The 23,528-nt window shown below is 42.8% G+C and overlaps 1 protein-coding gene across 2 annotated transcripts in view; it reads left to right on the top strand.

Moving 5' to 3' along the window:
- The window catches only part of UBC22 (ubiquitin-conjugating enzyme 22), a 53,967-nt gene extending 30,931 nt beyond the window's left edge, over positions 1 to 23,036 (top strand). For both annotated transcript variants that reach the window (XM_087690884.1, XM_087690883.1), the window contains 3 exons: positions 21,664 to 21,776; positions 21,853 to 21,956; positions 22,217 to 23,036. In XM_087690884.1, the coding sequence (XP_087547010.1) occupies positions 21,664 to 21,776; positions 21,853 to 21,956; positions 22,217 to 22,517 (518 nt within the window). In that variant the 3' untranslated portion in view covers positions 22,518 to 23,036. The remainder of the gene's footprint in view (positions 1 to 21,663; positions 21,777 to 21,852; positions 21,957 to 22,216) is intronic.
- Positions 23,037 to 23,528: the final 492 nt, after the last annotated feature.

Consider the following 23,528-nt stretch of genomic DNA (forward strand, 5'->3'; position numbering starts at 1 on the left):
ATGCAACAGTGGCACACTTTTTTTACCATGACCATATTGCATTCAAATCAGCCAGGTCACCTTATTTTTTAAATATGGTGACAAAGATTGCAGAGTATGGACCTACATGTAAGTCCCCTTAATCAGAAACTATCAGGACTACATTGCAACAACAAATATTCGCAATCAATGGGCAAGAAATGGAGTGACATTGATAGCAGATGGATGGAGTGACACACGCCATAGGTCCATACATGGTGTTGTCGCATATTCTCGTGGGGATGTATTGGTAGTCATGATACTTCAAAGACTGTAAAGAGTGCAGATTTATTGGCATTTGAGTGGTGCGAGGCAGTGTAGGCTGTTGGGGCAGAAGGAGAGGGTGGTACGAATCTGATTTAACACTAATTATAGTAAGTAAACAATTCACATAAACTGAAATGTACACTTTACCACTTTAGGATGATACCTATCTGATTTAACACTAATTACAGCAAGTAAACAATTCACATAAACTGGAATGCACACTTTACCACTTTAATCTTGGACAATGGACGACCAGTTGGCCCCAAAACCAATTTGCCCTTTTGTTTGCTCGGGGATTGGACTTCACCTTCCTCCTTGAAAGACAAATTCAGCTCCAAATCTGATATGGGCTGGTTGGCCTATTGGATCTCCTTGAAATTTCTCAATTTCAATAGTCATGCTTGCCTTCATACGAAGATTTCTAAGCTAGTACAATTGGGAAGGAAGGCTTTGGCTATCATAAAGATCATATATTTTGGACCATAACTTCTCCCATAGCTCGTCATGCTTCTCCCATATATCAACATCATAATCTTTCGGCATTGCTATGCCTTTGCATTTCATTGGCTTAAGCTACTTCCTTTGCACCAAAACTTGCCATATTTGGGTCTTCCAATAGTTATTGCCATTCAACTTGTCAATGTTGAAGATGACACTATCCCTAGAAGCACTAGAACTGCCTATCATTATGACTGCAAAGCAAAGAGAGAATGGGCTGCTATACTAATAGTAAATTAGTCCCAAAACTAAGCCAAAATTGAATGCAATAGGGAAGAATAACCCAATGTATTGCTGTCCACACAGTAAAAGCTCTAGAGTGCTTGATGATAGTGTTTGCTCTTAGTAAAGTAGCAAAAAACTGAGTTTTAGCATGTTGGCCATAAAATTGCAGTAAATAATGAGACAATTGTAGGCAAAAGTCCAAAATAGAGTGCTCCCACTGCTAGGGAAGTTCGGATAGCAATAGGACTTACAATACAACTAGTAGTGTCCAAGAAAGAGCATAAAACTTCAAGTATAAAATATTGTCATAGATTTCAAAAATACTAGATGCAAATGTATCCCCTAACCATAGGGTAACCACGTACTTAAAGCTAACTATACATAAGGCTCATTGCTTATGAAAAATGAACCTCAGTATATAATAAAGCAATCAATTATTGACAATTTGTATATTAGGAGGGAGTATCGTATGTAACTAAATATTAAATAACAATCAGCCCATGGTGATCAAGTGAGGTTGGATTAGTGTCAATCAGACGACCAAATAGTGAGAAATAATTTAGAATGGTCAGGCGACTACTGCAACAAAAAGCAACTGTGCAGACATAGTATCAAGGGACGTCCGTCCTAGACCCCTGGGACGCCGGAATGCAGTCCCGAGATGGAATGCTTGTGCGGGACGAAGAGGCGGAATGGGGGACGTCCCCATTCAGGAGTGTTACAAGGGGACGACCGTCCCCCCTGTCTCGGGGATGCATTGCTTGTTGGGGATGGGACTGTCGGGAGACGCACCGTCACTGTCCCCCGCTTTTGGATTGTCTCCCCTTCTTCGTCCTTTCGCCTCCCTCACTGGACTCGTGTAACTCTTGCCTAACTCACGGCTCCTCCGACACCTACTCGAGCCTCCAACTCGTATCCACCCCATAGCCTGTGCTGCGGCCTGCCTTGCATCCCTTCTTCTTCTTCTTCTTCTTCTTTCTTTCTTTCTTGTCTCCTCCTGCTTTTCTTCTTCATTATGATCATCATCATCATCTCTTTCTTCTTGCTCCTTGCAGCTTGGGCTCCCAACCTCCCTGCATCGGGCACTCGGATCCCGTTGTGAGGAACTGGGTAACCAGCAGCCACCTCCCTGCATCGGGCACTCGGATCCCGTTGTGAGGAACTGGGTAACCAGCAGCCAATTGCTTTTCAGCACCCCTACCTACCTGTGTATTTCACCAGCACCTTATGTTGCACAACACACATCTCCACATGGGTTCTTCACAACCGGCTCGTTGGGTTGGAGGGTGAGGTAGATGCTTTGACACATGGTCGTGGTGGGATGAGGTAAATGTTGAAAGCCCATCAAGTGGAGGCAGAACACGCCCTTGGTCATGCAAGCTGTGTCCATACCGACGTACGAGTGGTGCAAATAAAGTAAGGGTCCATTTATTGCATGAGCCAAGATTGGAAGTGTAATTTTGTCCCAATGTTACGACAGAGAAGAGAAGGAAGCTTCTAGATTACGTGGTTGGACAAGAGGCTCTATTTGCATGGAGACATGCATGAGTGGCGGTTAATCTAGGTACACTTGTGGCGACGGCGGCAATAGCAGCAGCTGATAGGCCTAGAGCTTCAGCTACAGTAGCAAGTGTGGCATCCACACCACATGGAGTCGCTGGATTGAGTCCATATTCACCATCAGTGCCTTCGTCCTCGACCATTAGACGTCGGACTACTCTCGAGGAAAGTTGGGACCCAATAAAAAAAGAAGAGATAGATTCAACGGTGGCTTGTTCCTTGACAAATTGATATACTCGAGTCTTTACTATTTACATTTTTTTCCTTAAATAATATAATTTTTAAATTTATAACTTGCTTATAACTAATATAATATAAACTTCTAACTTATTTTAAAATCATGTCATTATGATAATTATTGTGCTTATTATTTTATGTCCATAGGTGGGAGTACTTTAGAGCCATGTTGAAGAAGGTTGGAGAGTATGGACATAACTATGTGTCCCCCTCTTTTGAGACTTTACGTACAATCTTACTCGATAAGGAAAAACATGTTGTGGAGCAAGCTGCAGCAAACATAAAGAGAGATTGGGATAAAAATGGTATCACACTTATCGTTGATGGGTGGAGTAACACGAGGAAGAGGTCTATCTACGGCATTGTAGCTTATTCTCGAGGGGAGATGTATCTTATGTCATCCCATGATGCTTGCAACAGAGTAAATTTCTGCCATTGAGATTGTTGGGCCACATTTGGTGGTTGGTTTTGTGGTTGATGGTGAGCCCACAAATAGGACAGTAGGTGTCATTGTTCAGGAAGTGTATAAGTATATCACATTTTCTTATTGCATGGTGCATTGCTTGAATAACCTTTTGAAGGATATCGGTGAGTTATCAGGGATCCATCTTGTGATACATGATGCAAATCAAATGGTTACTTTTATTTTAAATCACTAATACCTTCGCTATGAGTTTAGAAAAAGGCCAAAAAAGATGTCGTTGAAGTATTCAAACACACGGTTGGCCTAAAACTTTTTGATGTTGGGACGTCTTAGAGAGTGCATGGGTGTAGTGAGACAGTTGTTTGTCAGTGATGAGTTTAGTATTTCTTCATTGGCAGTCACTCCTGTGGGCATGACATGTAGAGAAAATGCAGAGAGCAATGAATTTTGGGATAATGTAAAAAAAATTGATGTAATGGTTGTGCCTATTGTACAGTTGTTGAGACTCGTTGATGGTATGCAACCAGGTATTGGCAAAGTGTATGAGGCAATGGATAAGATGATTGAAAAGTTAAAATATTTAGCGCCTGATGCTGAGCATTATGAGGAGATACATGATTTGTGTATTGAGAGGTGGAATGCCTATAGCTCACCTCTGCATTCAGTTGCATTTTTTTGGGACCTTGAGTTTCAGGGTAAGGATTAAGAAAATGATGCTGAGGTTAATCTCCATTGGAGGCAAATTCTTGAGCGCATGGTACCTAATGTTGGCACTAGACACAAAATTCGAGATTAGCTTGCTCTCTATAAGAGAGCAAAAAACTCTTATGGCTATGCGGATGCTCTACATGACTGATGAAGGGTTGGGGTACCTTTGTGTGGTGGGAGGATTTTGGATCAGATGGGCCAGAGTTGCAGAAGTTGACTGTTCATATCTCAAGTCAAGTAGAGAGCTTCTCTTGCTGGGAGCAATTATGGAGCACCTACAGTCATATTACTTCAAAAAAGAGAAATTGCCTTGGAGTAGAAAAAGCAAATGATTTCGTCTTTGTTCGTGCCAACTTGAGAATGCTTTGTAGTAGTGTTACATCACAAGCTGATCCATTTACCTAGTGGGAGATGGAGCAGGAGGAGGAAGGAGCATACTCATTTTATAGAGACTATGCATGGCACCCAGGCTCACTTCAAGAGCTGTAGATGCGCATTTTGTTGGAGATGATGATGATTCCCTCTAGATTTGGCCTTATTCCTTGCTAGAGTTTATTTTGTATTTTGATTTATGGTCGGTTATAACTTGCTATCTAGTTGCTAGTTGCCTATATGATGTCATGACCTATTGCCACATCTTGTAGATGCTCATTTTGTTGAAGGTGATGATAATTTCCTCTAGATTTGGGCTAATTCAATGCTAAAGTTCATTTTGCCATTCAAGGTCTCTGGACATGAACCAGCCACATAGAGACAAAAATGCAGAAATTTACCAAATTCTGCACAAACCCCTAAAATTTCAGGCTCAAATTGCATAAATGTTAGCCAATCTGACCTAGCTGAGCAAAATTTTATCAATACATGAAAAACCCCAATTTCTAGGATCCAATGTCAAGAAATTTTACTCCAAAGAGCACAATTCTGACAAATTTGGCCAAATCCCCAATTTAATTGAGATCACCACATGCAATGTCTGCAATTTCTGACTTGAATCTCATTGCCAGGCATAAACGATGTCAAATTTGGGGAAAGCCCCAAAATTTCGGCCTCAAATTTGCACATATTTGAAGATTGTGCTTCCAAAGCGTGAACCCCCCGTCAAAGGAAAGGATTAATTGATGTTACGAGAAATTCCAAAAAAAAAAAAGATGGGGCGGAGGTCCATTGACCTCGCGTGACTAACTGCCCGTTGGCGTTCGTCCCATGTGCGCATGTCTCACGCCCTCGGCAGTTCACTACGATGGTCCCTTTCATCATGATTGGCATGCACGCTGATTTTCCGCCGTACTATCGTGTCTTGCAGCTAGCTGGCGTCACGATGCCTCTTTGCCCACCACGTTTGTCACTTCGAATCCTGCCCGCGCGTAGTAGTAGGCGCTTGGTCCACGCCCGCTACCCAGTCGCGTGTGAAGAAAATTGCTAGGGTTTGCATTGAGGACACACAAGAGTGACGACCAGACAGAAACACAAAGAGAGAGACACAGACACAAAAGGGAAAAACTCAAATCCTAAACGCAAAACTCAAAACTCAAAACTCAAACTCAAACTCAAACTCAAACAAAACAGAAGAAGGGAGAGAGAGAACACAACTCTGAAGTGAGTGAATGCTGTAAATGAATGTAAGAGTGTATAGTGTGGTCAAGGGCAGAGCAATGTCAGAGTGTGACGTCCAATGGAGACGGATCCCAAGTCTGTGACCACCACTCGGAGTGTAGGAGTGCTGAATAGTGAATGGCAGCAGGCTGATCACCAAAACACAGCAGTGTGGAGGCTGGAAATTGGTAAATGCAGCAGTGTACCACCGATTAGAGGATAGAAACTGTGCACAATCTGCTTTAAACAGCAGGCTGAAACAATGTTTGATGTGGTTGGCGATGACTGGATGATCATATCACAACAGATGATGTCGGAAGCAACTGACGTAAGCATGGATGAAGGCACCAGCAGCAGGAGCAAACACGGATGGAGTGGCAGTAGTCTTGAGGGTTGGACAACCACGTGGGAGGAGGTTGAAAGTTGAAATCTGTACGTGGAGTGAGAAACCTGCACAGATGGAATGAGACTAATGGGGGCAGTTGAGGGTTGGACAACCACGTGGGAGGAGGTTGAAAGTTGAAATCTGTACGTGGAGTGAGAAACCTGCACAGATGGAATGAGACTAATGGGGGCAGTGTGTCTATTCATAGATGTGAAAGGGCACTCCAAAAATTAGGATTTCCACTGAACTCTCTCGAATTGCTTCCCATTTTAGGGTTTTACGCTAAAAGAGTATTTTTAGTGTGTTTTGGGGTTGTTTAAGAGGCTAATCAGTAAGTAATGCATGTTTTAGCTCAACACCCCCTCTCATGCCCAAAATTGAGCCGAAAAGTTAGACTAACCATTGTGATGTTTAGTGACCCCAAGGCGTTTCACCCCAAAGCAGCGAGGGCATCGAACAAAGTGTGCATGGCGGCTGCCCAGTGGCCTACCAAGACTACAATGGCGGCTGCCCAGTGGCCTACCAAGACTACAGATGTGATGGTTATCGTACTAAGGGAATCCAAGTAGTCACCTCGAAGAGAACAGGGCATTGGACAAAGGGTGCACCTCGGCTGCTTAGTGGGTACACCCAACACATCACAAAACAGTACAAGCTAACCTATCCACTCAGGGTGTTGATGACGAGGAAAAATAGGTGATTAGGTATCCATGTGATGAAGGATGGTGGTGTGGTAACAACAGCCGCGTCGGTGAAAACATCCTAGGATCTGCTCAAGTGGTGCTCTGCACAATAAAATGCAAAGTATGCTACATGCTGAAGAATGCTCATGCAGCAGGTGCCACTTGGACAGTGTCCCTCATGGGGAAATTGTTCACTTGCCCAAGCATCCTAGTACAAAGATGATGAAATCATGCAATGCAAAGGATAAGGTACATCAGGGAGGAGAAGCCGATGTCGAAGACAAAGTGCTGAAGCTTGTAGAATACCAAGAAGGGTAGAAATCCACTCTTAACCTGGATGTGGATGCCGAAGAAGAAAGAGGAGCCTGATGTCGATCTTCGTGTGGTGCCGAGAACCATAAGGAATGAAATAAGATGAAGTGGAGGAAGTGGATAAAGCACCCAGCTAGAAGAGCAAGGTAGAAGTCACTGCCGTGATAGCATAGAGAGAGATGCTGCACGATCCTCCTCGGGAGGGAAAACCGCCATGCTGTAAGAAGAGCAAGTACTCCTAGGATGATGAAACCATGAAAGAAACGGTGCACATCCCCATATCTCTAGCCCAGGTAGGACCAAAGCAATCTGCAAGTTAGTTCTATATACTGAAAGACAAAACCTTGCAAAATAGATGAGAATTTGCAAACACAGAGGTTAGTGGTGAGATGCTCTAAAGCAAAACATAACAAAAATAAAATCTAGCTCAAAATAGATGCAATGAATGTGGATGTGTGTGAGTAAATGAAGTAGAAGTCAAAAGAATGGAAAAGCTAGATTGACATAGGGTATCCAAAAGGACCCAAAGACATGCTAGTCTAAGAAGGTGGCCATCAGCAAGGCTCTGCCAAGGGAACGCTTGACGAGGTGGGAAGGGTGAGATAGATGCATGAAGTGCAACGGGATCAGAGCTTGCAGGCCAATCAGCCAATCCCTTGGGGGTAGTGAAAGAGATGGGTTGCTGAGGTTGTCGTCGAGCCTCATGTCCAGCATCAAGAACGGGCGTTGAAGGAGCAGATGAAACAGGAGCGGAAGGCGTAGCCCCACTGGACTATGCAGTGGTTTGTTGAGGCTTTTTAGATGGAAGACCGTGGGCCTTGGAGCGACACTCCTCGTCCACATGGCCTGCCCTCTGGCAGTGTGTGCAAAACTGGTTTTTCTTAGAGAGTTGCTGCTAGATAGGTCTAGATTCTTTGGTTCCATCTGAGGAAGAGGAGTCACCCTTTGATTGGCTTGCCTTCGCATCTTGCGAGTTCTTGCCATTGGTGGTTTTCCCTCCCCAAGAAGAGGCAACCAACCCCCTGCGCTTTGAATAAGGCCGTGATGAGGATTTCTTGTAGACTTGATAATGCAGCTTTGCGTAGCACAAGAACTGGCACTCAAACTTGTTGAAGGTTGGCAATTGAGGTTGGGAGATGATGTGTTGAATGAAATTGAAGTACTTTTCAGGCAACTTATTTAAGAAGAATGTAACATGCGTCATCTGACTTTAGAGAGCCAGCAGTGGCGAATTCGTCAAGTAACCGCCTACATTCAGCTAGCTTGACTTTCAGATCATCCCCTTCCTTAATAGAGAACTCTTGAAGCTCAAAGTAGAGATTGATGCGTCGAGTACGATCACGAGCCGCATAGCGGTCGAGAAGGTGACTCCAACGCTCTGACGCTAGCGGGAAGTGTGGCAACTGAGAGTGAAACTCAGGAAGCAATCTCTGCATCAGCTCAACATTGACTGTGGCATTGTCGGCTCTCCATTGACGGATGTAATCAGGGTGAGCTAGTCGAGGGTTCGGCATAGGCTCTAGACCAAAGACGAGGTCCCAAAGACCCTGAGACTCAAGCACTTGTTGCATGAAATTAGACCAAGTGGTGAAATTTGACCCGTTAAAACGTGTCTTATCCATGAAAGTATTGTTTGTTGTTGCAACAGGAGTGGTAGTGCTCGGAGATGTGTAGAGTGAAAAAGTGTAGTGGGGATAGGATGGGGGAGTGGAGTACACTTGGAAATGGGTCCCAGAGTGCCCACCAAACATACCGATAGTGTGCAAGATGGATCCATAGGTAGGGATGGGTTGATTAATCATGGGCATGGTAGCCACATGAGGAACCCAAGGAGGTGGGACGAGAACACGGGAAGCTAAAGATGGGAATCCCTGCGTAGGTGTAACCCAAGGAGAGTGTGAAGACGCACCATAAGTTGAGGATGGAAACCCCTCCGTTCAAGTGGTCATGTGAGATGTAAAGCTGGGGATAGTGAGGGGGATGGCCATCACAGTCGACTCAGGAGTTATGGATGTGCTCATTTGTTGAAAGGTGAGAGGCACTGTGTTAAAGGATGGCGTTTCCCCTAACGAAGTATCATGGTGCAAAGAGCTAGAGAATGGGGTGGAGAAGGAAAAGGTGCTAGGAGCGGAGATGGAAGATCCAACCCCTAGGGTGTGTGATGCAGATGTGGAGTGTAATCCAAGGTTTTGGAAAGATGATGAGAGGTGATTAAGGCGCGATATAGAAGAGGGTGGGATGGGAGGGAAGTGAGAAGTGTGTGTGATATGCTCAAATGAAATAGAAGCTATAGATGTACCTGAATTCTGTCTGCTTTGTGAGCCCCCTCTATTGAAGTTCACATACGCAAAGCCATCCGGATCTTGTACCTCAAAAGAAGAAACAAGTGAGGGTTTTGATTCATGAAACACAAAAGAATTGTACAAACCTGACATTGGATCTGGTTTAGATGATGAAGATGGATCGCCAGACGTTCTGAATGCCGCATGTCCTCCATGATCGGAGAGGTGGCCAGCCTCACCAACCGGTTTGGATATGGTAGCAAAATTGGTAGGAGGGGGTGTAAACATCACCGTACTTGTTGCGATAGTACTCCTCTATCATGTTAGTGAAATCTCGAATAGGAGTAGAAGAAGGTGAAGGTGAAAGTGGAGTGTCATCCTCCTCACCGAGTCCATAATGTTGTCTCAGGTTCTTCAATGATGGAGAAGCTTGATAAGACATCATAGGAACTAGAGAAGGTGTCTAGGACATTGTGATTCGGTTACGAGTCGTATTGTGTGCCTCGCATAAAGACTAGCTCTCCACAATATCCGCACGATACTCTTTACAAGAGCACCGGCTCTGATACACAGACAGACGACAGAAACTGGTCATGGTCGTGGTTTGGATATGGTCTGGATACGACAAACATAGACACAAAGGGCAAAACTCAAACCCTAAACCCTAAACTCTGGACTCAAACCCTGAACACAAAACTCAAAACTCAAAACTCAAACTCAAACTCAAACACGAGTAGAAGAAGGGGGAGAGAGAACACAACTTTGAAGTGAATGAATGCTGTAAATGAATGTAAGAGTGTACATTGTGCTCAAGGGATGAGCAATTTTGGAGTGTGACGTCCACCAGAGATGGATCCGAAGTGTGTGACCACCGGTTGGAGTGTAGGAGTGCTGAATAGTGAATGGCAGCAGGCTGGTCACCAAAACGCAGTAGGTCTGGAGGCTGGAAACTGGTAAACGCAGTAGTGTACCACTGATCAGAGGCTGGAAACTGTGCACAGTCTGCTATAAATAGCATGCTGAAACAATGTGAGCAAACATGGATGGATTGGCAACAGTCTCGAGGGTTGGACAGCCACGTGGGAGGAGGTTGATGGCTGAATCAGCATCTGCACGCCGAGTGAGAAACTTGCACAGATTGAATGAGGCTGAATGGGGGTGTCTATTTATAGGATATGGAAGGGCGCCCCAAAAATTAGGGTTTCCATTGAACTCTCTCGAACCGCTCCTCGTTTTGGAGTTTACATTGAACTCTCTCGAACCGCTCCTCGATTTAGGGTTTCACTCTACAAGAGCATTTTTAGTGTGTTTTGGGGCTGTTTAAGAGGCTAATCAGCAAGTAATGCATGTTTTAGCTCAACATTGTGAGGAGTTCCGCTTGGTCCATGTTCTCGACGACTTGCCATTGCCCAACTGTCATGTCTTCTACTTGCCATTAGCCTTGTTAGCTGACCATTATGTCAGATCAAACTTGTTAGGCAGTCCATGCCGTCAGTTGGTTTGATTTCGGTAAGCGTGCACAACCTGTGCTTTGATACCAATTGTTGGAGCTAAGCTGGATGTAGTAGCTCGAGGAGTGAGAGTGAGAGTTGGTGAGAGTAAGTCGGTCAGAGAGAGAGCCAAGTGAAAGTACGATACGATATGAGTGTACCAATAATGTGTTGGTACACAAAGAATAAAATGTATTTATACTTAGGGCATGTAATGGTGCATTCACATGTATGGCTAAATAATGTGCGTGTACTTTACACGGAGGTCAAACAAGCCTTCATTCCAACAACCTCCCACTTAAAGGTCCGAAGTGAACCTCTAACCAACACCTACTAGTCATATGCAACGCTCATGCTGAGCTTTGCTTAGATTTTTAGTGAGAACATCTGCAAGGTTGCCGTGTGTTTTGATCTTGGTCAATGTGATTTGACCATCTTCCAAAATCTGTCTGATGAAGTGATATCGCACATCTATATGCTTTGTGTGAATGATACATGGCATTCTTAGCTAGATACACAACACTAAGGCTATCACATCCCAAAATTGCAGTACCCATAGATAGACATGCGGAGATCCTCTGCAAGTCTGCTCAACTATATAGTTTCCTTAGAAGCTTCAGTAGTTGATATGTATTCAGCTTTAGTGGTACTCAATGCGGCGATGTTTTGCAACCTGGAACACCAAGAAATAGCCTCACCAGCAACTGTAAAGACATACCTGCCAGTGGACCTTCGAGTGTCCAAGTCACTTGCCATGTTTGCATCACAATAACATTGCAAACTAAGTGCACCCTGCCCATAGCAAATACACTTTCTTTGTGTACCCTTGAGGTATCTAAGAATACATTTGATAGCCTTCCAATGTGTTTTGCCAGGATTTGACATAAACCTGCTAACAACTCCCATTGCATGAGCAATGTCTAGACGAGTAGCAACCATAGCATACATAAGAGAGCCACAAGCTGATGCGTAAGGGACTCCCTTCATAGCATTTGCTTCCACGTCATCTTTTGGGCTGTTGGCTTTACTAAGCTTAAGGTAAGGAGGTAAGGGTACTCCAAAAGGCTTAGCTTTAGCCCTGTTAAATCTGTCTTGTACCTTTTCAATGTACTTTTCTCGAGATAAAAACAGCAATTTCTGCATTCTGTCTCTGCAAATCCTCATACCCAAAATATGCTATGCATTCCCCAAATCATTCATGAAGTAAGTTGATTTCAGCTGATTTTTGAGAGCATCCAAGCTAGTCTTCCTTTTCCCAGCTAGCAACATATCATCCACATACAAAACAAGTATGATGCGGCTGCTATCTGTATCTTTTTCATGTGCAAGCAATGATTTGCATGACTGCGTGTAAACTCATGAGATAGCATAAAAGTGTCAAACTTTTTGTACCACCGCCATGGTGCTTGCTTCAGCCCATACAGGCTGCGTTTTAGTTTACACACCATCTGCTCTTTTCTAGGAACTACAAAGCCCCCGGGCTGTTTCATTTAGATTTCCTTGATACAGCTCTAAGTCCAATACAACAGTGAGAGCAAAAAGCACACTTAGAGTGGTCATCTTCACAACAGGTGAGAAGACCTTTTGGAAGTCAATCCCTTCCTTTTGTGCATACCCTTTGGTAACTAGTCTTGCCTTGCACTTGGGTTTCCCATCAAGTGTCTTTACTTTGTTCACCCATTTGTTCGGAAGTGGCTTGCTTCCCTTGGGCAATGACACAAGATCCCAAGTATCATTTGCATATAGAGATTTAATCTCTTCTTGCATAGCTGGCTCCCACTTGCTGCTGAATTCACACGACTTGGCCTCTTTGTATGTAAGAGGCTCACCCTCATCTATAAGCATCACATAATGCAAGGAGGGGTCAAACCTATGCGGTTGCCTTCTTACGCATCTAGACCTGCGTACCCAATGATCAACATTTTTAGGAATATAATCTACATTTGGAGGTATATTATTTTCAGCATTTATTGGTTGCTGTAAGCCATTTTCAGCATGCTGCTCATGCTATACAGCACCTTCATTTTCATTACCAACACCGGCATTTTCATAATCAACAAGTCTATCTTGTTGTCCATGACCTCCTTGTGCTCCTACTTGTTGTGCATCATCATTTGGCTCAAAAATAATCGGCTGATCATATGTTTCAGCCTGTGGTACAGCACCATGAGGCTCATTTTTTGAAGTAGTAGGTGGCTGCAAACTTTGAAATTTGATCTTTTTCATATCTTCATTTGAGGCGAAAGTACCTTTTAGCATTTTGCCTCATTAAACACAACATTACGGATGCGAATAATTTTCTTGGATTGAGGTAACCACACTCTATAGCCAAATTCACCCTCATCACTATAGCCCATGAAGATGCCTTTGGTGGATTTTGGGTCTAGTTGGTTCGTCAGCTCATCTCTAACATGCTCAAAAGCATCATAGCCAAATATGCGTAAATGGTCATATGAGGCCGATTCGCCGGACCAAACCTCCTCAAGGATGCCATTATTTAAGGACCTGTTTGGAGAGTGGTTGTTAATGTGAACCGCGGTTTTGAGTGCCTCTCCCTAAAATTCATGAGGGAGATTAGCAGTGGACAGCATGACAGCATGCACCACACTCTTTCACATAAAGTCCTATTATATCTCTCAGCTACCTCATTTGAAGAAGGGCTGTAAGGGGCTGTAAGCTACCTCTTAATACCATGCAAGTCACAAAAGGACTTGAATTTAGTTGATGTGAACTCACCCCCATTATCAGTTCTCAAGCATTTCAGCTTTTTACTTGTCTGAGTGGTCACAAATGCGTGAAAAGGAGACAAAATATGCAGCACCACCCAACGATTTCACGGGCATACTACATACATCAAAATGCACTAAGTTCAAGACATTGGACTTACGAGAGACACCAGAGTAAAAGGAATTTCTTATTTGCTTTCCAAACTAACACTCATTACAAAAGTCAAGTTTAGAGCCTTTTCCATCAACCCTCTTCAGAGAGGTAAGGACATTGACTCATATGGCCTAATCTCTTGTGCCATAACTCCAAGTAACGGCAAATTTCAGCAATTGCAAGAAACTTGCCATTCAAGGCTTTAGAGTACAAACAATACAAAGTGCCCTTCTTGGTTCCTTTTGCAATCAGCATGGAACCCTTTTTCACTTTCCACAAACCACCATCAAGCAGTGTAGTGTAACCATGCAAGTCAAGTTGACCAACAGATAGTAAACTCTTTTTAATGCCAGGCGCATATTTGACATCTCTCAACACAAGCCCATGACCATTGTCTAAAGACAAGTGTACAGTGCCAAGCCCATCAATGTTGCAAGCATGGTTATTTCCAAGATACACCTTTTCATAACTGCTTGCATTGAACATAGCAAAACACTCCAAGCACGGAGGTTACATGGAAAGAGGCACCAGAGTCTACAATCCAAGTTTGAGTGACACCATCATCAACTGACAAAAGTGCATCAATTACATTAGCCTTGGTAATCTGCATATCCTGCATGTGGCATACAAGGGCATCATAATCAACTGCACATAATACATTAGCCTCTGCATTTGAAAGCTCCTCTATGACTACATTAGAGGCCACATTAGCCTTTTCCTTGCCTTTGACTGCCTCAGATGCATCTGTCTTATTCTCCTCCTTTTTCTTATCTCCTGCATTCTTCTATCTCTCTTGTTCCTTGTTGTAATATCTGCAATTAGGCTTCTTGTGGCCCTTTCAACCACATAGATAGCAAGTAATGTCACTCTTTTTCTTTCCTTTGCTCTTGCTCCTGTTTCTTTGTCCTGCATGTGCATTTTTCTTTTCAGCCTTGCCTCTTACATTATAAGCTAAGTTGCTGCCTTCTCCACTAGACATACGTCTAATTTCTTCATTCAAGATTGAACCCCTCACCCCATCATATGAGAGATTCGGATTATTGTTGAGTGAAACTGCCAAGGTCTCCTAAGAGTCAGGTAGTGTCATTATAAAAAAGATTGCCCTCAACTTATCATCAAAGTCCAAATCTGCATCCTTGAGTTGATTTAAAATGCCGTAAATGCACTCAAGTGCTCAGCTGCAGGCTTTGACGCATCCAGTCTCGTATTCATCAGCTTGCTCATTAAATGCACCTGATTAACAAGTGTGGTGATCTCATAGGCGGTTTTCAGCTTCTTCCATATTGCATAACTTGTATCTAAACCCTTAATGTCTGTCAAGATGTCATCAGTGACACCCATCTTAATGTAAGCCACAACCTTTTTGTTGACTTTGGCCCAATCTGCATCAGACATTAGTGCGGGTTTATCTTTATGCAAAGCATCCTCACAATCCTTTAGAAGCAATATGCCTTGCATACGGTCTTTCCAAAGCTCAAAGCCATGACCATCAAACTGCTTGATTTCCATTAAACTCTTGATGTTTGAACTGGAAGAAGTTGCAACTTTTTTCAGGAACTGGAAGAAGTTGCAACCATTTTATCAGGAACGCAAGAGTAAATGCCCTTGGATTGTAAAAGCACAAGCTGAACCAGAAAATACACTGCTGTTCTTCCTCAATTAGAAATAAGTCTCTACTGTTTGTATATGAACTAGCCACCACACGGAGCAAAATGCAGAAATTTACCAAATTCTGCACAAAGCCCCAAAGTTTCAGGTCCAAAATTGCATAAATGTCAGCTAGTGTGACCCAGCTGAGCAAAATTTTATCAATACACGAAAAGTATTAATTTTCTAGGATCCAATGTCAAGAAATTTTACTCAAAAGAGCAAAATTCTGACAAATTTGGCCAAATCCCCAATTTAATTGAGGTCACCACATGCAATGTCTGCAATTTTTAACTTGAATATCACTGCCAAGCATAAATGATGTCAAATCTGGGAAAAGCCCCAAATTTTCGGGCTCAAATTTGCACAGATTCGAGGGCTGTGCTTCCAATGCGTGAACCCCATCAAAGGAAAGGAATAATTGAGGTTATGAGAAATTCCAAAAAGAAAAAGATGGGGAGGAGGAGGTTTGTTGACCTCCTGTGATTGATTGCATGTTGGCGTCCATCCCATGCGCGCTTGTCTTACGCCCACTGGTCGGCAGTTCGCCACGATGGTACCCTTCGTCACAATCGCCATGCATACTGATTTTTCACCTTGTTGTCGCATCCTGCAGCCTGCTTGCGTCAGAGCACCTCCTTGCCCGTCACGTTTGTTGCCTCGAGTCCTACCCGCTCGCAATAATAGGCGCTTGGTCCACGCCCGTTGTCGAGTTGCAAGCAGCTGCCGCTTGGTCCACGTTCCCGTCAACTTACTGTCGCCTAGTTGTCATGTCTCCTACCTGTTGTCAACCCCGTCAGTTGATCTCGTTAGGTCAGATGAGACTTGAGAGGTAAGGTAGTCCATGCCGTTAGCTGGTCTAATCTCGGAAAGTGTACACAACCTGTGCTCTGATACCAGTTGTTGGAGCTAAGCTGGATGTAGCAGTTCGAGGAGTGAGAGTGACGGCTCGTGAGAGTAAGTTAGAGAGAGAGCCAAGTGAAAGTACGATGTGATATGAGTGTACCAACAATGTGTTGGTACACAAAGAATAAAATGTATTTATACTTAGGGCACGTAAGGGTGCATTCACATGTATAGCTAAATAATGTGCGTGTACTTTACAGGCAGGTCAAACGGGCCTTTATCCCAACACTGCCTATGCCCTAGGGCCTACATGATGTCATGAATGATAAAGCTACTTTAGTCTTTCGTCTTTTACTACTCAATGTTCACTCTTTTTCTCCTTGAACATTTGTTTTTAGTTCCTATCTTTGAAGTTTGAAGTCTTTAACTTTCATGTCACATGAACAATGACAAGTCATAGTGGAGTTTGGACGCATGCTCTTTTGTATTACATTGATTAGTTTATCCATACGGTTTGTATGAGTACATTGATTGTTAAAGTTTATCCATACGGTTTGTATTTGTCATTTGTTCATCTCATGTTCGTTATGCGATATGCTAATAAAACTCAATGAAAAATGATATTTTTAAAGCTCAAACTGTGCTTGTTTATATATTTCATTGCAGTAGAGTCCAATGTGATGAGCTGAAAACTGTTTTATATGTGAAAAACCTTGGCCAACCCCCGTCCCCGATTCCCGTCCCTCGTTTTTATGTGTGCAGATGATGTCAGTAGGTTGGATTAGTGTCAGTCAGACAATCAAATAGTGAGAAACAATCTAGAATGGTTAGGTGACAGTTGCTGTGGCAAAACGCAATTGTGCAGATGATATTAGTAGGTTGTACCATGAGGCTGGACCGCAAACATAGCAGTGGAAGATGGTTTGACCTTTCGAATGTGAGTAGAAAGTCGGGGTACTATTGGACACCTCTTGCATGTTGGACAATCGTGATACATGTGAGTGATGCTGCGCTCATTGCATCTTAGGTTAGCCTTTGTGGATTTATCTATCTCCATTTGATTTGCTATGCAGAAATCGATGAGCGTAAAGGGATATCCCATGGGCTCCAAAGGCCAAGCTATGGAATACAAAACTAAAAATACTCCCATTGGATAACAAACCGAAGTGTCGCATAGCAAAGCAAGCTCAATTCATATACATCATACTATCCAAAAGCCCAATGATGCCAAGTAATACATTCCGGAGCAAGGAGCATATAAATGACACAAATATTTAAGCCTGTAAGTGGTAAACCACTGACCAATGCACTTTTTGCCAAGTATGAATGCAAAGGAGCTTAGCTTAAAGTCAAAGCTAAAAGCTCAAGCAAGAGCATATCCAATATAACTTGCAATGGTAGGCATGCATTTGACCCAAGAGCATTCTTGAGTAGCATAGAATAATGTATTTCATTGATATTCAATACATAAGCTTGCTGCCCACTGTTTATGACAGCAATAAATCTTCCAACAGCTAAGTAAAGCAAGCTTTAACCAATCCATAGAGCCTTCTTGAGCATACATCATCCCAATATTGAATCTTCGATGCATAAGCATAAGAGAAGCACAACCTTAAGGACTTTGCTGCCCCAAATTGTGAATAATAGGTTTGTCCACAACATTGAATCAATGGCGGATCATCTGAACTTGGAATGATGCCCAAAATGAGGTCCATGCTATTTGTGGGGAACTTATTTGTGGGGACTTCCTTCTAGAACGGGGTTGTAGATAACCTGATTTTACACAAATTACAACAAGCAATAAAATTCACAAATCTCAAATTACACTCTATATTGGTCAATCTTGGACTTCGACACCCAACTGGTCCCAACAATTGGTGCCCCTTGCAGTATTTCTGTAACTTCTATGGCTCTAAGATGAAGCACATAGAGGAGATATGGACTTACCTCCTTCAATCTTCAACACAAATGGCTGTCTTAAATGATGAGCCGCATTGAGGATCAATTTATCCCTTGATTTGACTACAATTTGGACACAAATTGGTTTTCAATGTCTTGCATGCAGGCCACAAAAAATGGGGATGGAGCTACCATTCGGATCAGCTGCTATTGCTTCAAGCACAGTTGCTTATTTGCTGCTTGGTCTTCAATTAATGTGGACAGGTCTCAAGGTGGTTGCGTAAACTCTAATTTACAGCAGTAAATTAGGGTTTGACAGCAGTAGACCGTTGGTGCCCTACACGAAAGATGGAATATCATGAAAATTGTTGAGAAAATTGGCTGAAGAGAGTATGTTTTGAATGGTAGCCTTGATTGCAATTTTGATGGCGCCAACAACTTGAAAGGGGGGATAAAACACAGTTGTGACTGATGAGTCCTCCTCTTCTATCATTGCTTCTCACTGAGGTGAGGAAACATGTTGCCCTTGTTGTCAACCTTGTTCAAATGATATTTCTTGAGCCCCCACATTGAGCCAGCTGCAAACAAACCTCTCTCAGCTTTCATGGGCAAGTTTGTTGCCAGGTGTCAGCCTTCCAAAAGCAATTTTCAACATGAATGAATGAATGAATTTTCTGAATTAAATTTCTGAAAATTTATTAATTATCCATTTGACCTTGCCTATTAATTGGCTGGTGCCGCTTGTCTGCCTTTAATGTGCTCACCTCTTTGGAACTTCAATTGGTCTTTGACTAGCATTAGTTTCTATTACTGCCTCTCACTGAGGTGAGGAAACATGTTTTCCCAACTCCCTGGTGTCGAGCAGTTGGAAGGATCCTTCCTCAACCTTTGAATGGCTGCCTCCCACAGAAAATTTATTAATTATCCATTTGACCTTGCCTATTAATTGGCTAGTGCCGCTCGTCTGCCTTTAATGTGCTCACCTCTTTGGAACTTCAATTAGTCTTTGACTGGCATTAGTTTCTATCACTGCCTCTCACTGAGGTGAAGAAACATGTTTTCCCAACTCCCTGGTGTCGAGCAGTTGGAAGGATCCTTCCTCAACCTTTGAATGGCTGCCTTCCACATGGAGCCAGCCCCAAACAGCCTTCTCTCAAATTTCATGGGCAAGTTTGCTGCCAGATGTCACAGCCTTTGTGAATTAAATACTGAAATATTATTTATTATCCATTTGACCTTGCCTATTAATTGGCTGGTGCTGCCCGTCTGCCTTTAATGTGCTCACCCCTTTGGAACTTCAATTGGTCTTTGACTAGCATTAGTTTCTATCATTGGCTCTCACTGAGGTGAGGAAACATGTTTCCCCAACTCCCTGTTGTCGAGCTTGTTGGAAGAATCCTTCCTCAGCCTTTGAATGCTGCCTCCCACATTGAGCCAGTCCCAAACAGCCTTCTCTCAGATTTCATGGGCAAGTTTGCTGCCAGATGTCACACCCTTCCAAAAGCAAATTTCAACATGAATGAATGAATAAATTTCCTGAATTAAATTTCTGAAAATCTATTAATTATCCATTTGACTTTGCCCATTAATTGACTGGTGCTGCTCATTTGCATTTACTGTGCTCATCCCTTTTATTTTAATTGGTTTTTGATTAGCATTAGTTATTTAATTACTGATTGGTCCTAATGTCACCACATAACATTTGAAAGGTCCATTTAATGTCCTGACACCATGCACCCACAAGTACTTGTTTGGTATAACTCAATATGACTTTTGCCAATGTCACCCATTGTAAACAAAAGGTATTTAGGCCGTCACATCACCATGACTTAATTGACTTACACTTCACATTGGCAACTTAATAATGCCAAAGCTAAGAACTAAAAATATAGGTCCTCATGATATTCTTGATCGTATAGGTGATCATGTATAGAGAGGGAGCTACCCTTGCAGGTTGGATTGACTTTGATCGGGCTGCCAACATAGACACCTTCTCCCTTGGATCGGGCTGCCAACTAGAGGAATTCACTCTCTCCCTTGGATCGGGAGCTCTCTCTTGGAGTAGTGAGAAACAACCTATTGGAGCTCTCTCATTGATGGAGGCCAAGTATCATATGCACTCTTCTTTGACACCATGCACCTACAAGTACCTGCCTACCATAACTTAATATGACTTCTACTAATGTGACCCATTGCAAAATTAGGGTGTTTAGGCAGTCACAACATCATGATGACTTAATTGACTTGCACGTCATGTGTGCAACTTAATAATGCCAAAGCTAAGATCTCATGTGCAACTTAATAATGCCAAAGCTAAGAATTAAAAATATAGGTCCTCATGATAGACTCGATCCTACATGGATTCATGTATGGAAGGGGAGCTAGTCTTGTAGGTTGGAGTGACTTTGATTGGGCTGGCGACTTAGACACTTGGCATTCTATTGGAGGATTTACTCTCTCCCTTGGATTGACGGAGGCCAAGGATCATGCACTTTGCATGCTCTTATCATTGACGGAGGCCAAGTACCACTTAATAATGCCAAAGCTAAGAATTGAGAATATAGGTCTTCATGATAGACTCGATCCTACATGGATTCATGTATGTAGGGGGAGCTAGTCTTTTAGGTTGGAGTGACTCTGATTGGGCTGGCAACATAGACACTTGGCATTCTATTGGAGGATTTACTCTCTCCCTTGGATTGGGAGCTATCTGTTAGAGTAGTGAGAAGAAACCTATTGTAGCTCTTATCATTGATGGAGGCCAAGGATCATGCACTTTGCTCTGCCACATAGGAGGCAGAATGGCTCCATCACATGTTGGTGGAGCTATGAGCTGATAACTAGAGTGCACTTTCTGTCGAAAAACGCCGCATTTCATACTAGTATGAGAACACATCAAGGTCCACTACCATTATGTGGGAGAGCAGATTGTGGAGTCCAAGGTAGTGGTGGCTTATTGTCCCACTTTAGCAGATCTTTTCACGAAAGCCTCAGTCTCAGGCTGCTGTGCTTCATCACTTTAATGATGTTCATCTCTTGATTGTGAGCTGCATAAGAGAGTGACGGAGACATAGGAGCTCTCACAGTTGGTACATTTCATTTTTCAGCATGTCAGTTACTTTTCTGTCTGTTCACACTTGTCGCAGTGATCTGGTTCTGGTGCATTTCAGATTTGTGCCTGTTTTGCTATGTTCACACTTGCCAGGGCAGGTTATGCTGGGCTGCAGCATTTATTGCAGGGTGGCTGCATGTTGGCCCAAAAATGGGCAGTCAGCTGTTGGCTGATTTATCATTTCGGGCTTGGGCAGCTATTTATGCAGCTGCCCTCACTGCTGCCCATTTATTCAGTCACTGCTGGCAGCACTCTCTCCTCAGCCTGATGTGGTGCTCTCACTGATTTGTACCAGCTGTGTGTTTGTGTATCTCTATTGTTCCATGCTCTCACAATAGTAACTGCAAACCAGTTAGAATATTATTTACAAGTGAAGAGACATACGAATGTTGAATTTTAATTGTGGGTAGTGTCAGAAGGTTTCGAGGCACAGCTCTGATCTTCACAGGTCAAAGGATACTAAACCTTCATAACTAATTAAGATGGAATCATGTACGGTTATTACTATATAAGTTTCTTGTTGAAAGAATGTACAACTTGCGAGGTGTTCTCATTGATTGTTCTGAAACTAAATATCTTATTTTTCTTTGGTTGCAGGTTACTTCATGACAAAAATTTTTCATCCAAACATTGCCAAAAATGGAGAAATCTGTGTTAACACTCTGAAAAAGGATTGGAAGCCTACACTTGGGTTGCGGCATGTTCTCTTAGTGGGTTCTTTTCCTCTTTGTGTTGGTTTTGATTACTGTTGTAGGTTTCACTATTCTAAGTTGAGCTAGCAAACAGGTGGTAAGGTGCTTGCTAATAGAGCCATTCCCAGAGTCAGCTTTGAATGAAGAGGCTGGAAAGATGCTTATGGAAGATTATGAAGGCTATGCCAAACATGCAAGGTATACATTACTCTCTTTGTAATTCTGACTGTTACTCTCTTTGTAATTCTGACTGTTAGTGTGACAGCTTCACTTTAGTTTTTCATTTTTACTTTGTGTTGTACTGCTCATTTTTCTGGTGAGCTCTAAACTGCATTTACAGCTTGTTTAAGTAAGTCTGATGCTTGATTGAACACATTGCATGGTAGGGAAGGGACTTAACATGATATCCTTGTTTTCTGTATCTGTTTTGCTACATTTACTAGTTTGCATGTATGCAGGATAATGACAAGCATTCATGCCATGAAACCAAAATCAAAGAGCAAGGGAATTATTGGTGAATCAACGGCAGTAAACACAGGACCTGGAGAGGACATTAGTGCTCGTCAGACTGTTACAATTCAGAGTCCTCAGAAAGAAAACAACGTTGTAGATGGAGGAGCTGTGGTGAACGTTGACACACAAACGTTCTGTTCAGCCACGTTGAGTCCAAAGAGGGCCGAAGGTGATCTAAGCTCTAGCAGAGTGCCTGTGGACAAAAAGAAGATGGAGGCAAGGAAAAAGAGTTTAAAGAGGTTGTAGAAAGTGCAAAGGCTGAAGTGGTTGTCTTCTGGCTTTGCTCACCATCTAAAGTTCTCATTTGTTGACATTCATTCAGTTTATGGTGAATGGGAGAATGTTGTGGACAAGGTTATATTCAACATTTGGTGACAATCTAAAGTGCACATGGGCTAAAGCTCCCGATCAATCAGCCCATGGTAAATGGGAGGTTTTTATATGGAAAGGGTGTATTGTGCTGTGCATATGTACAATGTTGAACTCATTTGTCTGATATGCAAATGGGTTCCACGCAAACAGGTGGTGCTTGGGAGAAAGTTGCAGGTTACATTGTTTGATGAGTATGACAAGGTTGTATAAAGTTGGGGTGGTAGCATAGTAACTTACTGCATTATCGAAGCAGTTTTAGGGAGAATGTGAGGTTGGCGTGTTTAGTCCTTAGTGAGGGACTGAATTATCCTGGGTGGTTGGAATGGAACATTTACGCCCCATTAATTTGACAGTGGCTTAAAGTGGACCTTTGCTCCTCTTTGGCTTATGGAATTTGGGTGTATGGGAAAGTGATAGATGCATGACATGTAGGCTGTCAGGCTGCTCTTATTTGCATCTTTCATTAGTATGGAAAAGTGAATTCAGCTCATGGTAAGTATTATGAGTTCTATTGAAGAGACGTACTGACTGTGTCTGTACATTGATGCTTGAGAGGCTATAGGCTGTTATTTCACTAAAATGATATACTGTGTGTATGTACACCAATGTTTCGAAGGCTGGCTGTAGGCTAACATTTCTGTAGGTATGAGATACATTGATGCTTGGCAGGCTGTAGGCTAACATTTGACTAATATCATATACTGTGTATGTACACTGATGTTTGGAAGGTTGTACGCTAGCATTTCAGTAGAACGGTATGATGAGTTATTGATATTGACTGGATGTACAATGGTATTAGAGGCGTATTTGCATTGATACTTTGGCAGGTAGTAGCTTAACACTTCAGTTGGTACAAGAGTGCAGCTGACGGGGCATACATTGATG

This window comes from Lygodium microphyllum, chromosome 13, assembly GCF_053477565.2.
Source record: "Lygodium microphyllum isolate KBCC chromosome 13, Lygodium_microphyllum_v1.1.10, whole genome shotgun sequence".
Taxonomy (NCBI): Eukaryota; Viridiplantae; Streptophyta; class Polypodiopsida; order Schizaeales; family Lygodiaceae; genus Lygodium; species Lygodium microphyllum.